This window comes from Oryctolagus cuniculus, chromosome 8 (genome assembly GCF_964237555.1).
Source record: "Oryctolagus cuniculus chromosome 8, mOryCun1.1, whole genome shotgun sequence".
NCBI lineage: Eukaryota > Metazoa > Chordata > Mammalia > Lagomorpha > Leporidae > Oryctolagus > Oryctolagus cuniculus.
In genome coordinates, this window is record NC_091439.1 from 81,890,292 (window position 1) to 81,906,447 (window position 16,156).

The window sequence follows — 16,156 nt, forward strand, 5'->3', positions numbered from 1 at the left end:
AGCAGGAACTTCTTTTGTAAAGTGTCACTGACTGACTGCTTTACTTAATTTTGCAGTGGAGTGAGCTCTGGTCCTCCTGGACGTTTTGCTTTACCTCACATTAACAAGTTGGTAAAAGGCTTCTCAGTGCAAATTATTTTGTCAATCAAAGCATAAAGTGATAGGTTGTAAGAGGCAAGCTAGAAAAGCACTGAGTATTTTACTCAGAATGTTCCCTCTGAGATCCTTTATGATGGCCTGAAAGTATCATTTAGGAAAGCTAAGTCCTTCCTTTGCTATTCAAGATCTATATTGTAATTTTGTTAATTTTCTATTGCTGTATGACAGATTGCCACAAATTTAGTTGATTAAGACAACAAAGTTTTATTGTCTTACGGTCTCTGTATCAGGAGTCCAGTATATATTAGCTGGGTCCACTGCTCATGGTGGCATCAGGCTGAAATCAAGATGGTAAAGACTTTAATCTCGGAGGCATTGTTCCTCATTCCAAGCTTATTTGTTGTCCAGCAGCAGAATTCAGTTTCTTAACACTTTAGAATAACACCCCCCCCCCTTTTTTTTTTGACATCCCCTTTTCAACTGGAATCTGTTCTCAGCTCATCAAAGCTTGTCAGGTCATTGCCATATTTCCCTCTCTTCATAACATAATTGTTAGTTTCTTCAAGACCAGCAGGAAAAGTCTACCTGTCTGAATTTGTTATCAGTCTGCTGTGACAGTCATGTAGAATAACCTAATCAAGTGGGCAGCCAACTATTCCATGATATTCACAACTCCAGCCCACACCCAGGGGAAGGAGATTATGTAAGGTGGGGACACTTGGGAACCATCTCAGAATTCTACCAGCGTAGTTTGCCTCCTGGCTCCCAGTGCTTCACTCTCCAGGTGTCTGATGCTCATTAAAGCATCAGATCAGTGTACAAAATCTTTTCCAAATCATCTAAATTAAGTGTAGGTTTACTCTAATGTCTGTGAATTTGTGAAACTGAAGAGGCTGCCCCAATCTAAAATGGCAGGAAATGCATGGGTAGCATTTGTAGACATTCTGCTGAAAAAAGGGGGAAAGGAAGAATGGAAAGTAAAAAGAGCCACTGGCCTGTAGCAGGTCTGAAATCCAGGTGGACAGATGCCAGCTAGAGTTTTGATTAGATTTCAAGTCTCAACTCTGTCCTCTGGATCTTGGTTCTGATTTCTGAATTATTTGGATTATTTTGCCTTTTTTTTTTTAAGAGGAGAGCGTATGTTTGTAGTGTAAGAGTTAATCAACCTTCTTCCTGCTGGTGATTTTTGAGAAGGAGGATGTGTGTGCAGTAATCTCTTTTTTTTTGTTTGTTTTTTTAAAATATTTATTTATCTATTTGAAAGTCAGAATTACATAGCAGAGAGAGAGAGAGAGGTCTTCCATCCGATTGTTCACTCCTTAATTGGCTGCAACGGCTGGAGCTGTGCTGATCCGAAGCCAGGAGCCAGGAGCCTCCTCTGGGTCTCCCACGTGGGTGCAGGGGCCCAAGGACTTGGGCCATCCTCCATTGCTATCCCAGGCCACAGCAGAGCTGGATCGGAAATGGAGCAGCCAGGTCTTGAACTGGCACCCACATGAAATTCCGGTGCTTCAGGCCAGGGCGTTGACCCACTGTGCCACAGCGCGGGCCCCCAATAGTCTCTCTTCATTTTATATCCTTTTTATTTTATTTCCATCCCTTTGAATACAAGCTAGCTGTGTGTTTCTGATGAAACAGTTTTCTTGAAAACTCAGGGTTTTGTGTGGATTTCACAAGGATTTACCCTATTAGACAAAAGCTGCATACACAAGGTTGTTCAAGATAATCCTTTTTCTGTCTTTGCCTCCCGCTGGGATGTCTAAGGTACAAGTCTGAAGCTTACTTGAGGCCCCGAAAATCTTGAAAAGACTCCTTGTGTGACAGAATCCTCTAACTTTTTGAACTTTCTGAAATTTTAACAAAGGTCATCTTTTTCTCTGTCACACTTTTTGGCATCTGCTTCCAAGTTTCAACAACTTCTGCTATTTGGAGACTCTGGGCACTTAAAAAAATCTTCTAGTCCTGGTTCCTTTCTCTTCAATAGCATCTCCCTCCATTTTTCTTATCTTTTGTATTTTACTATAGTCAGCAAGAGAAAACCAGCTGGCAGCTTTAACCCTTCATTTGGAAATCTCTTTAGCTATATATCCAGCTTTGTCACTTTCAAGTTCTGTTTTCCATGTACTCATAACTGTAGGACATGATGTCACTATGAATCCTGCCACGAAATAACCAAGGTCGTCTTCTACTTTCCAGTACCATGCTCCTTATTTCCTTCTGAGCCCCACCAGCAGTGTCCTGATTAAAGTCCAGCAGTCTATTAAAAATCTGCTCAAGAGGGGCCAGTGCTGTGGCACAGTGAGTTAAGCCACCTCCTGTACTGCTGGCATCTGATACGGACACCAATTCGAGTCCTGACTGCTCCACTTCCAATCCAGCTCCCCGTTAATGTTCCTGAGAAAGCAGTGGAGGACGGCTCAGGTGCTTGGGGCCCTGCACCCATGTGGGAGAACTGGATGAATCTTCTGGCTTTGGCCTGGCCCAGCCCTGGCTGTTGGGACCATTTGGGGAGTGAACCAGGAGGTGGAAGATCTGTCTCTCTGCCTCTGCCTCTCCCTCTAACTGTGCCTTTCAAATAAATACATCAATCTTAAACAAACAAACAAACAAACAAAAAACCTGTCCAATGCAGGGTAGGCTTTCTGTTTCACAGTTCTTCCAGCATCTGTCCATTGTCCAATTCAGAAGCCATGCCAACATTTTTATTGTTATGGTAGTACCCCACTTTCAGGTACCAATCTATATTAGTTTTATATTGCTTTGTAAAAAAATTACTCTAGTGGCTTGAAACACAAATTTATTACCTCATACTTATTGCTGGCCAAAAATCCAGGCACAGTTAGCTGGATTTCCTTCTCAGGGTCTCACCCTCCTGAAATAAAGATGCTTGCCAAGACTACCATATCATCTGAGATTCAGTCCTGCCATGCTCACTGGTTGTTGGTAAAATTCAGTCCTTATAACTGTAGAACCATCTTCTTGCTTGTTGCCGAGGGTCCTCTGTTGGTTTCTGGAGGACTCCCTGAGATCTTTGCCATGTGCTCCGGTTAGGCAGTTAACATGAAAGCAATCTTGAGGGCAGTCTCAGAATTCTGCCTACCATATTAATTTGTTTATTATAATAGAAAGGACAAATATGGAATTTTTTGCCTGTTGTTTTTCTGTTTAGTCTGTACTTGTTTCTGTTTCCTTTGGTAGCTGTTCATTCAGACATTTTAAGTTTGCAGTTCTTGGGGAAGATCAGCAAGCGTCCTAAGCAATGATCTTAACAGAAGTCAGTGGGTAGGGAGGAGGGGTAAGGTAGAAAGACATTACTCAAAACCAAAATTCTTCCATTATTTTGTTTTCTGTTAGTACTACCTAAATGGTGAAGGGAAAGGGAACAAATGTGATAGTAGAGATTTTGCCCCAATTTTACTTTTCTCCTAACTTTAAAGGAAGCACCAAGGAGTTGAAGAAGTCCATGGTTTTTCTTCTTGATCACTGGAGTTGTCCCTTGAAAGCAGGGAATAGGCATACGTTGTTTCTGTTTAGAAAAGTAGTTGACATGAGTCAAAATGATTTAGACTTGTATTTAGTTTCTGTTCTTTCATAAAGAATAATGAAAAAGTTGACACATGCCATCTGTTGCTCCAAATTCAATAAAAATGTTTACATACATTGCCATTTTCTACCTTTTTTTGACTGTTTTTGAACTTGAGGTAGCATCCAGTTAAAACTTCACTAAGTTTTTTTTCCCTAAAAATCTCAATTCTTCCCTAGTTATTTTAAGATTTATTTATTTTATTGAAAGCCATAGTTACATAGAGAGAGGAGAGGCAGAGAGAGAGGTCTTCCATCCGCTGGTTCACTCCCCAGATGGCCACAATGGCCATAGCTGTGCCAATCCAAAGCCAGGAACCAGGAGCCAGGAGCTTCAGCCGGGTCTCCCACGTGGGTGCAGGGGCCCAAGGGCAAGGGCCATCTTCTGCTGCTTTCCCAGGCCATAGTAGAGAGCTGGATTGGAAGTGGAGCAGCCGGGTCTCGAACTGGCACCCATATGGGATGCCGGCACCGTAGGCAGCAGCTTTACCTGCTATGCCACAGCTCTGGCGCCCTAGTTTTTCTTAACTATATTAAGCAATAATACATTTTCACTACTGTCTAATATATTTAACTATCCCTAGTGGAAAGAAACATTAATGAATTTATTTCATCAGGGAGATCAACTCTTGGTCTTCTAGAGCTGCAATAGTGCTTTCACTGGTGAGAATGCAGAGAAATTGCAATCACCCCCACCCACAAAATGAGCACAGCAGTCCCAGGCCAGGGCCAAGGCAGGAGCTCGGAACTCAATCCAGGTGTCTGTCATGGGTGGCAGGAATTCAACCACTTACACAATCCCTGCTGGCTCTCGGGGTCTGCACCAGCAGGAAGCCAGAGACAGGAGCAGAGCCAAGCACTGAACCAGGCATTCTGACATGGGATACTGGCATCCTAACCACCAAGCCAAATGCCTACCCAAACTTTAATTCTGGTTTTCCATGAACTTTTAAAAATACCCCCATAAACTCTAAATATTTAAAGTATATAATTCGGTAAGTTTTGACAAGTGTATGTACCTGTGAAACCATTCTTACAACAAGATAATGAACCTATCTGTTGCTTCCAAATATTTTCTCATACCGCATTGTAATACTTCCCAAATACTTTTCCATAGGGCAGTATCATCCTCAGACAAACCCTGATATGCTTTCTGTAACTATAAATTAGTTTACATTCTTTAAAAACGTAATTATAAAGCATGTGCTCTTCATTTTTTATTCTTGGCCTAGCTTCCTTCCTTCAGCATAATTATTATTCATATTGTTTCAAGTATCAATAAGTATTGCTAATTATCCCATTGTGGGGATATACTGAGATCTCTTTTTATCCATTTACTTGTTTCTAGTTTTTGACTGTTGGAAATAAAGCTGCTATGAATATTTATGTAGAGATCTTTGTATAGACCTTTGATTTGATTTCTCCTGGGTAAATAAACATCTAGGAATAGAATGACGAGGTAATATGGTAGTTTTATACTTAACTTTTTAAGAAACTGTTAACAGTTTTCCAGAGGGTACCATGTTATCATTTCCACGACTGCTAGCAATGTATAAGAGTTTCAGTTCCTCTACATCTTTGTTATTACCTGGGAAGTCTTTTTAGTTTCAGCCATCTGATAACTATATACCAGTATCTTGTAATTTTCCTTTTGCTAATGACTAATGTTTGTTGAGCAGTGTTTCATATGCTTGCTTGCCATTCATATATCTACTTTGGTGAAGTGTACTTACAAATCTTTTGCCCATATAAAGAAATTGGATTGTTTGTTTTGCAACTACTGAGTTTTGAGAGTTCTTTATGTATTCTAGATACAAATCCTTTGTCACTTACATGACTTGCCAATATTTTCCTTTATTTATGGCCTGCCTTTTTATTATTTTAACAATTCTTTCCTCTTTTTTTTAAAAGATATATTTTATTTATTTGAAAGAGTTGCAGACAGAGGTAGAGACAGAGAGAGAGAGAGAGAGAGAGAAGTCTTCCATCTGCTGGTTTACTCCCCAAATGGCAGCAACAGCCAGAGCTGAGCTGATCCAAAGTCAGGAGTCAGAAGCTTCTTCTGGGTCTCCCGTTTGGGTACAGGGGCCCAAGCACTTGGGCCATCCTCCACTGCTTTCCCAGGTGCATTAGCAGGGAGCTGGATCTGAAGTGAAGCAGCTGGGACTCAAACCGGCACCCATATGGGATGCCAGCACTGCAGGTTGTGGCTTTAACCTGCTGTGCCACAGCGTCAGCCCCTTAGCAATTCTTATCAAATAGTAGAGTTTTTAATTTTGATGAAATATAATATCAGTGTTTTTGATAGATCACTCACTTAAGTCATACCTATTTTTTTTTTTAGATTTATTTATTTATTTGAAAGGCAGATTTACAGAGAGGCAGAGGCAGAGAGAGATAAAGTGGGGGGGGGGGGCTTCCTTCCACTGCTTCACTCCCCAAATGGCCACAACGTCTGGAACTGTTCCAATCCGAAGCCAGGATCTTCTGGGTCTCCCACATATGTGCAGGGTCCCAAAGACTTGGACCATCTCCTACTGCTTTCCCAGGCCGTAGCAGAGAGCTGGATTGGAAGTGGAGCAGCCAGGACTCAAACCCATGCCCAGCACTGCAGCTGGCAGCTTTACCCACTATGCCACAGCACTGGCCCCATCATGTCATACCTAAGAAGATATTGTCTAACTCAGGTCATAGTGATTTTTTCCCCCTAACTTTTTAAAACAGTGGACAGGTAATTGGTCTGGTGATTAAGATACCTGTGTCCTAGTCAGGATTTGTTACCCAGCTCTAGCTGCTGATTCCAACTTACAGACCCTGGGTGGCAGCAGCAATGACAAATAACTAGGTTTCTGGCATGGGACCCGAATTGAGTTCCTTGCTTCCACTTTTGGCCTAGCCCAGTCCTAGCCATTTCAGGAATATTGGGGAGTGAACCAGTAAATAGTCACACTTTTTTTCTCTCTCTCAAATAAATAATAAATAAAGTATTTTAAAATGACATTCAAGGTATTATTGAGTATCTTGGTTATTTAAAAATGCTTATTGACAATTTTTTAGAAGATTTTTATTTATTTATTTGAGAGGCAGAGTTACAGAGAGAGGGAGAGACAGAGAGAAAGGTCTTCCATCCACTGGTTCACTCCCCAAATGGCTACAATGGCTGAAGCTGGACGGATCTCAAGCCAGGAGCCAGGAGCTTCCTCCAGGTCTCCCACATGGGTGCAGGGGCCCGTGCACTTGAGCCGTCTGTCTTCAACTGTTTTCTCAGACCATAGCAAAGAGCTGGATCAGAAGAGGAGCAGCAAGGACATGAACTGTCACCCATATGGGATGCCAGCACTGCAGACAGAGATTTAGCTCACTACGCCACAGCTCCAGCCCTCTTGACAATTATTTTTAATGAATATTCTTACTGAAAATTTTCTGAAACTCAGTTCTTAAGCTTTTAAGATCAATTTAATTATTTTATTCTTCTTGTACACTTAGAGAAATTTAATGGTCCCTTTGAAGAGGATTTTTGATTTAGTGTATAACCATTTTCAACTGTAGTTAATTAAATTTCATAAATATTTTAAGCTGCATTCATAGACTTAAAAGCCAATTTTTAAAGTATTTCATGTATCTGACTGAAAGGAAACCCTACCAAGTACCAAAATAAGCTTGTTTGGTTTTTGTTTTCATTTTAAGATTTATTTTACGAGGCTGGCATTGCAGTGCAGCAGGTTAAGCCTCTGCCTATGATGCCAGCATTCCATATGGGCTCTGGTTCAAGACCCGGCTGCTCTACTTCCCGTCTAGCTCCCTGCTAATGTCCCTGGGAAAGTGGTGGAATGTGACCCAAGTGCTTGCACCCACATGGGAGACCCAGACGAAGCTCTGGGCTCCTGGCTGCAGCCTGGCCCAGCACCAGCCATTGCAGCTATTTTGGGAGTGAACCACTGGATGGAAGATTCTCTCTCTCTCTCTCTCTCTCTCTCTCTAACTCTGCCATTCAAATAAAAAACTTTTAAAAATTTATTTTGTTTACTGGAAAGGCAGAGTTAGAGAGAGAGAGAGATCTTCATCCATTGGTTCACTCTCCAAATGGTTGTATCGGCAGAGGGTAGGCCAAGCCGAAACCAGGAGCCAGAAGCTTCTTCCAGTTTTCCACATGGGTGCAGGGCCCCAGCACCTGAACCATCTTCTGCTGCCTTTCCCAGGCACATTAACAGGGAGCTGGATAGGAAGTAGAGCAGCTGAGACTTGAACTGGCATCTGGTGCTGCAGGCAGTGGCTTAACCTGCTACACCACAATGCCAGCCCCCTAAACCAATTTTCTAATGGATGAAGATGTACATAATGTTTATGTATGGCAAGACTTTAAGCTTTCTTATATGTTCCAGAGGTGTTTTGTACATTTAAAAGTATAAATCTCAACCATTTTCTCAATTCCATTATTTAAAGTTGCAATTACAAGGCTAATCTGTTATTGTAACTGATTTCCTACTCTTAGCTAAAACACTATGTAGACACAGATTTTTTACTTTTAAAAATTACTAATGTATGGGCTTGTGTCTCAAAGTTTTATATATTTCTAATTGTGACTGTTCCTGGGTTAAAAGATGCTTGCAAGGTTGGATGTTTACCCTATTGATTAAGATACCTGTGTCCCATATCGGAGTGCCTGGGTTTGATGCCCAGCACTGCTCTTGACCCCAGCTTCCTGCTAATGCAGACTCTGGGAGTTAATGGGTGAATGGCTCAAGTGATTGGGTTCCTGTACCCATGTGGAATACCTGGATTGAATTCCTAGCTCTCAGCTTTGGCCCTGGCACAGGGACTTTTGTGGACATTTGGACATTGAAGTAGTGGCAAGGTGTTCATTTTTTGTCTCTTCTTGCTCCCTCTCAAATTAATTAAAAAAGAAAAAGATGCTTACAGTATTGTGGGCTTGCTTTCTCAACACACTGTATTCTCTTAATGACCAAAGAAGTCCTTAGCCAGCATGCTGAGTGGATCCTTGCTCAAAACTACTGGCATGCACAGAGTTGTATGTATTTTTCTAAGTGTCTTTATGCTGCTTAGTTCTTGGAACAAGTTGATGAGTTGATGACTTGAAGGATGACTTGAACAAGTCATCCTATTTCTTTAGACTTAAGTTAAAATTCCTTATTAGTCTACCCTCCAGTCAGGTTATGCTGTTGCTTGATTGGATTCAGTTAATCTGTGTACTACTTTATTCTGTTCTAAATCACTTTTAAGTGCTTTCCATCTGTGAGTGCCACAATTAAAATGACTTGTGTTAGAATGGCATGTGGCATGGTCTGACTGTAGACACAGTTTTGAGGTCATGTCAGTAATAACCATGTTAGCCAAAATGTTATAATGATTATAGCATAAGTGATTTCTCTGTGAAATTCTTTGCAAAAACTTTCTAGTTGTCATGTAGCCTTTAACTTTCAAGAAAATTTAAGTAAACAATATGGGTTTTTTTTGTAAAGTAGAACCTTTGTGGTAATAAAATAATGCCAGGCATATATCTGTTACCCACATTATCTAGTACTATATTTAGAAAAGAGGTAAAAAGGCAAACAGATTTTTTTTAACCTGATTCCTTTTGTAAAATGGTTTTACTCATTTTGAACTTTATATGTGTTTAAGTATGACCCTTTTTATGACGTGTAGATTTTTGGGTTTTTCAGAGTCCACTACTAGAACTATACCTGCTGCACTTCAGAAAATGGTTCCGCAGTCAGCCAATCCTCCCTAACCCTTCTGATCCTCGGTCTGCTTTTCTCTCAGCCATTCCATAGTAGTAATAAGTCCAATTCCGGTTTTTCCTCCTCCTCTTTCTCCCCACCCCCCACCTCTTATAACTTCCTCATTCTTTCTTGGTGGTGCTCTGGGTACTCCAAGTGGTATTGTGGGAAAGATTTTTAAAAACAGTTTTTTGAGGTCAATGCCACATATCATACAGTTCATCCACTTAAATCATACCTTCCCTGGGTGTACAGAGTTGTTTTCAACCATTATCACCACTATGTGAGTTTGAGACATTTTCGTCCTTTGGGTAGGATTCTATATAGATCTGGGCTGGCCTTCTGTGTGCCTGCTTCCTGCCTCTGTCTTTCCCTCACCTATGGAAGTAGATCTGTCTCCTGATACAGCATGCATCCTCTCTCGTGTGCCCACTCCTGTCTCTCTCTTGCTGCTACCTTATGTGATAGCCAATGGTTATAGATTCCTGAAGTGTGTATTAGACATCAGTCCCTCTGCACCCCTAACTCCAGAGAACACTATCAAGCACTCCAAGGGTCTGCTTGAAGCTTTAACAGGCTTGAGGTGGAAGGAAAGCACCTTCCCCACCATCCTACTTTGTAGGAGACATGAAGATCAGCACAAATCTCTTGTGCAATCTTCTCTTCACTATTTATGTCCAGTGCGTAGGCTTTAGAGCTACCTAACCGGTTCTCAGACCTGCTCTGGAAATTTGCTACAGGGTAGTCTTTCTTACGAATCATGTCAATATCTGATTGCTAATACTATCTTGATGCCTCTGATGAATTGTCCAGTTTATTAATATACGTTACGTAGGAGATAATAATTCACAACTCTAGAAATTCGACCTTTCCTTGAATGAATGTGCTGTCATATAATAAAGCACATAAGAACTAAAGACTGTTGGTGTAGTGAGGAGTCTGAATAAATAATCTCACTTAATGCTTGCAAGCTTATTAAAAACCATCTTGTTTTTTAAGTAATATCTCCTGTCTTCCCTTTTAACTGCTATGCGGTGCATATAAACACCCCTCAGAGGCAGACTTTAAGCGTAAAATGTTAAGGTAAACATTTGAAAAATCAAGTGAAAGGATGAGGTTTGGCCTCTCTTGGCTAGAATTTCCTTTTTTCAGTCTGGATTAACTATCATAATTGTAAATCCTATTAAAAGTATTAGGTTTTCTTGTTGGTTAAATAAACAAAGTCAACTTTTTATTATTATTATTATTTTATTTACTTGAAAGACAGAGTTATAGGGAGAGGTAGAGACAGAGAGAGAGGTCTTCCATTTGATGGTTCACTCCCCAGATGGCCGCAATGGCCTGAGCTGTGCCGATCCGAAGCCAGGAGCCAGGAGCTTCTTCTAGGTCTCCTACATGGGTGCAGGGGCTCAAGGACTTGGGCCATCCTCTACTGCTTTCCCAGGCCATAGCAGAGAGCTGCATCGGAAGAGGAGCAACCGGGACTAGAACCGGTGCCCACATGGGATGTTGGTGCCTCAGGCCAGGGCTTTAACCCACTGTGCCACAGCACCAGCCCCCAAAGTCAACTTTTCTATAAAGCAGATTTTTTTTATACATTTTTAAAAATTTAATAAGGGGCTAAATCACGGAAAATAAGTGTTCAGCATTTTCATTTCCCTCTAACTTCTTTTCCTGACACATCTGCTGCCTACCAATAAGTAAGCATTGTACATTGTGCTTATATTGGTTTGGTCTGGGTTAGAAATCTCAGCAATTACTATAGAGAACAATTTTTTTTTCAAGGTGCATCAATTTAAGAAAATCTATGTAGGAGGATTTTGACTAGCTGCATTTTCCCCTTCCAAAAATAAAAATAAGATTATTGCGCCCCTCAGAAATCTTAAATTTTATCCATATATCATCTACTTAATTGAATGTCATTGAAAAATGTTGACCCTACAGAAATGTTACCACAGAGATACTTTTCTGATATTTTTATTAATTCAGTTTCTATAGAAACTGATAGATTAAAAGCAGATTCCTGTGTGATGTCTTTCCTTGTAAAATCATCTCAAAATGGCATTTATATTGTTATTATTCCCATGTCACAAATGGAAAATTGAGATTCAGAAGTGAAATGAGTTTCTTGGGTGTGTATGATAAATTGACAGCAAAGCTGGCTCTAGAAATACTTTCATGTAGTACAGAATTTGTAGTTATAGAATATATATTAGAGACAATAGAAATAAATGAGTAAGTGGAAGAAATTCCTTTTGTTTTGTTCCCATTTTTACCTACCATGGCTATAACTGGGATGGATAGGATGAAATCTACAAGTGAAATATGAAAGGCCTCTAGTTCAATCTGACTGTTTTGGTTAAATTATCTGATTTTGGTGTCTCTTGGTACCTGGGTTTTCTGTCTTCTCCCATAAAGTGGTCACCACCACAAGCCTCCAGTTCTGTGTCAGAGGCTGACCCCATTGGTCTAGCAGGGGTGGAGAATGGCCCATGGACCTTATAAGAACTGCAAAATCATTTGGTCTGGACCTGCTAAAGCAACTGCAGTTGGGACTCGAAATTCAATAAACCTGTGGAAGTTTTAGCCTACAATGATGTTGTAAAGCTCTAAATGGGCCCTGAAAGAAAAAAGGTTCTTCATCCCTGGTAAGGCAAGTGGCTGTATAGAGGAGTTTTTCCTCTATTTGCTTTACCCTCTATGAGTTAGACTATAGGATTACATGTAAATTGAAGACCGTAGTGAAAACTTAGAGCTCAGGGTCTTATCATTGTTGTAGAGCTGTTGCAAGTGAAGTTAAGTTGTTGAGGTAAACTGCTATCTTTGTTTCCCAGGTAATATGCACGTGTCATTAGCTGAGGCCTTGGAAGTTCGGGGTGGACCACTGCAGGAGGAAGAAATATGGGCTGTATTAAATCAAAGTGCAGAAAGTCTCCAAGAATTATTCAGAAAAGGTAAGTTGTTTTTAGTTTGGGTATTGGATAGCTGAAAAATAGAACAGGATGACAGATCACATTTTTGTGTCAGTTCCTGTGCCATTGGCAGAGCCTAAAAACTGATACCTCTGTTATCTTTGTTAGAACTGAAAAAGCTCGGATCTTGTCTACATGAATTTGAATTATTTTTGGTGTGGCTGATATTTCACCGGGCACTGAAACTATAATGGTGATCAAAACCAGAAACGTTCCCTGTCTGTTCAGAACTTACAGTTCTGTGTGGAAAATAACTGTTAGTAAAATATTTCTATAAATATAAAAATGAAAGCATGGCATAGGCTCCTGGGGAGGAGTTCAATGACTTTGTAAGCATCCATAATAGGAGGATTTGATGTGGTTATAGGGAAGGAAAGGAAGAGTCCCTGCAGAAGTGTCCTGAGCCAAGATCTTAAAGAAAAGTGAAGTCAGCCAGATGAGAAGTAGTAAGAAATTACTCCCGTCGAGAGAGTAATATATGCATCCTTATTACTCTGAATTGGAATAATTTAGGCTGGATATGTAGTTTCCCTGTTCCCTGTAGGTGGTAACGTAGACTGAATGGTTTTGTAATATTATGGAGCTAGAAATTTTGGAGAATACCTTTTTGGTTGTCCAAAAAATATTTGATAACATGATGAAAATCTCCAAATGAAAATGATGTTTGCCAATTATACCACAACCAACACCTTATTTAGAATAGATGAAGGAATCAAGCTTCATGTAAGGGAAGAATCAGACTTTAAACTGAATTGAATAAGTGCATCAGGCACAATTAACATGACATAAATGGGTGAGGATTGAAGGTAAGTGATAGTTCTCAAAGTGAGGTACCTAGACCAGCAGAATCAGCATTATCTGAAAACTTGTTAGAAATGCAAACTCGGGTCCACACTAAAAAACTACTGAATAAGAAACTCTCGGGGTAAAACCCAGCTATTGTGTTTTAATAAACCCTCTAGAACATTCTCATGTAAAAGTTTGAGAACCATTTATAGGATAGAATTGCTAAAGACCAGGAGCCATGGGACCCTTTTGGAAAGGTGTAAAAATAGCCACTAATTGAGGCCAGGAAAGTGTAGAACATAGGAGGGGAGAGTATTTTGAAATGGATGATGAAGCTTTGCTGTTGTTGATGTTGTTTTCCAATCCAGGGATAGGAACTAGAACAAAACATTATCAGGGCCCACTTAGGTCTGCTATAATCTAGATGTTTGAAAATCTTTCATTAGAATTAAGGTTAATCTGAAGAAAATGTATTCATTTTATCTAACATCACTTGACAAAAATCTGGCTATTTTAGATCTTATTGCTTTGTGTGCTTCACTTTAATTTTTCAGAAAATTCAAAAGCGTAGTCACTCCAAAGTATAGTATAGGTAGCCATGGTCCAGAGGTGTTGAAGGAAAGATATGTTGGTGATATTACTCAGTTAATTAATAAGAGTCAATTAATATTTAAGAAACACCTCCTATTAGTGAAGTATTGTGTGGAAGATCCAAATAAGTAGAAGGTGACACTGTTGCCCTTAAGGGATTTATTAACATTAGAGAGATGCAGGTAAAATGTTTACCATTTCAAAACATTGTGCCAAGTGAGAGAAAGAGACAATAAGTACTACAGATGTATAGAGTAGGGAGAGATAATACCTCTTTTTATTACGCTAATGAAGGATCACTGCCCAGGTCATGACTCATAGAATATAAGGAGTAAAGTACCTAAGGGTTTTTCCTTCTTTCAAATTTCGTAACATTAATAGACACTAAATATCTGAATGTTAAGGTCTTGTCATTGAGAGACAATTATTGCATAACATATTGGCTCATTAAAATAAAAAGACTTACTAGATGTGTTAAAATCTGTTGTGAGGCAACTGTGTCTTAAATAATGTCCAATGCAGCTGTTGCCTTAAGGCCCTTAGAGTAATTCACAGATTAATTTTGGTAACGCAGAGAAATCAAATTTGGCTTCTCTGGCAGTTTGAAGATTACTAATTAGAAATGTCTATTTGAAGGCAAAAAGTACTTATTTGATTTAGTGTATCTAAAATCTATGATTTTTCATTTTTTTTGTATGTGATAATAGTGTCTTTTTTCCCACAAGTTCTGAATTTGATAGCAAACTAAAATAAAATAATTATTAGTTTATTTCGTGGATGAATGGTGGTATCTTTAGAAGACACCTTTTATAACACTGGGAGTGTCGGGGAGTAATGTAAGTAAAATCCAGTGGTCTCTAAGAAGTTGGTTTGTTTGTGTCCTTTTCATTATATGACTACAAACCTCCTGTTGAACTTCCTATGCGTATGATAGGAGGCTAGAAATAAACATTTCCACTGGAGGCTTTTGAATAAAGGTCAAGAAAATAATCTGTTTCTTTCTTTTTCTTTTTTTTTTTTTTGAACCTCCCAGAGTAACTTAAGGCTTTTTCAAAAAAGTTATTTTATTCATTTGAAAGGCAGAGATACAAAGAGAGGTAGAGACACAGAGAGAGGTCTTTCATCTGCTGGTTCACTCCCCAAATGGCAGCAACGGCCAGAGCTGAGCCAATCCAAAATCAGGAGTCAAAGCTTCTTCTGGGTCTCCCACGTGGGTGCAGGGGCCCAAGCACTTGGGCCATCTTCCGCTGCTTTTCCCAGGCTATTGCAGGAGCTGAAGCAGAAGTAGAGCAGCCACTGCAAACCAGTGCCCATATGGGATGCCTGCTTCAGAGGATGGTGGTTTACACACTGTGCCACAATGCCAGCCTCCAACTTACAGCTTTTGACAGTTTTAAAATTAAAATAATTGTGTTGTGATTATCATTCATAGGATAGTGATTTCTAATCCTGATGTAGAAAGATACCATCTTCAAATGAGTTTCTCTTCAGAGGAAGAAAATTAGGAAACTTTTAAGAAACATGCAGTTCTAAACATTTACATGTGTATGTATTTTAAATTATTTATTTATTTAGATAAACAGAGGGAGAGAGAAAGAGAGATGGAAAGCCAGACAGAGAGCAATTTCCCATCTGCCGATTAACTTCGCAGATGCCTTCAACATTTGGAGCTGGGCCAGGCTGACACCAGGAGTTGGGAACTCAGTCCTGGTCTTCTACACTGGGGGCAGGGAACCAACCACTTGGGCTATCACCTGCTGTCTCCTGCAGTGAGTATTAACAGGCAAGTGGAATCAGGAGCAGAGCTTAGACTCGAACCCAAGTATTGGGCCTTGCATGTTGTCTTTGTGAATATTTTGTAGTCATTTGAAAAGAATATCTATTTTCTGTTTTCTTGGCTGTAACTTAAGCCTGTTAATGTCTGTGCTTGCAAATTTTTTTTGTAATTTTCTCATTTTGTATACTTGATCTATCAAATTCTTAGGTATAGAGGCTAAATAAAGCATAATAATAGTGATATCAAATTAAAAAATTTAAAGAGTACCTAAGATTAGTATAGGTGATAGGAGTTAAAGCAATGTAAGGGTTTGATTCTGTTCATGATGATGACAGGGATATCATTGTATATCATTAGAGCTTGCATAAGTCAAATACCAGTAAGATTTATAAGGATAATCACAAAACAAGAAAATATAGAATTTCCAGTCTGACAGGACCAGAGGAGAATAACACCATCCATATATGGGAAAGAAAACAAAGTGCAAATTGACTTCCATGGCTTTTCAGAGTCTTTATAGGAAATATAGAAAATTCTCACATATTTAAAGTTTCTGGAGTAAATCTTTGTATGCAGCTTTTAAAAGACTAGATTCTAACTACTCATGTTTT

General features: G+C 39.6%; 1 protein-coding gene across 8 annotated transcripts in view; it reads left to right on the forward strand.

Moving 5' to 3' along the window:
- The window catches only part of PTPN13 (protein tyrosine phosphatase non-receptor type 13), a 240,775-nt gene that overhangs the window by 42,662 nt on the left and 181,957 nt on the right, over positions 1–16,156 (forward strand). For all 8 annotated transcript variants that reach the window (XM_051819592.2, XM_008267633.4, XM_008267635.4 and 5 more), the window contains exon 2: positions 12,254–12,373. In XM_051819592.2, coding sequence (XP_051675552.2) covers positions 12,259–12,373 — 115 coding nt within the window. In that variant the 5' untranslated portion in view covers positions 12,254–12,258. The remainder of the gene's footprint in view (positions 1–12,253; positions 12,374–16,156) is intronic.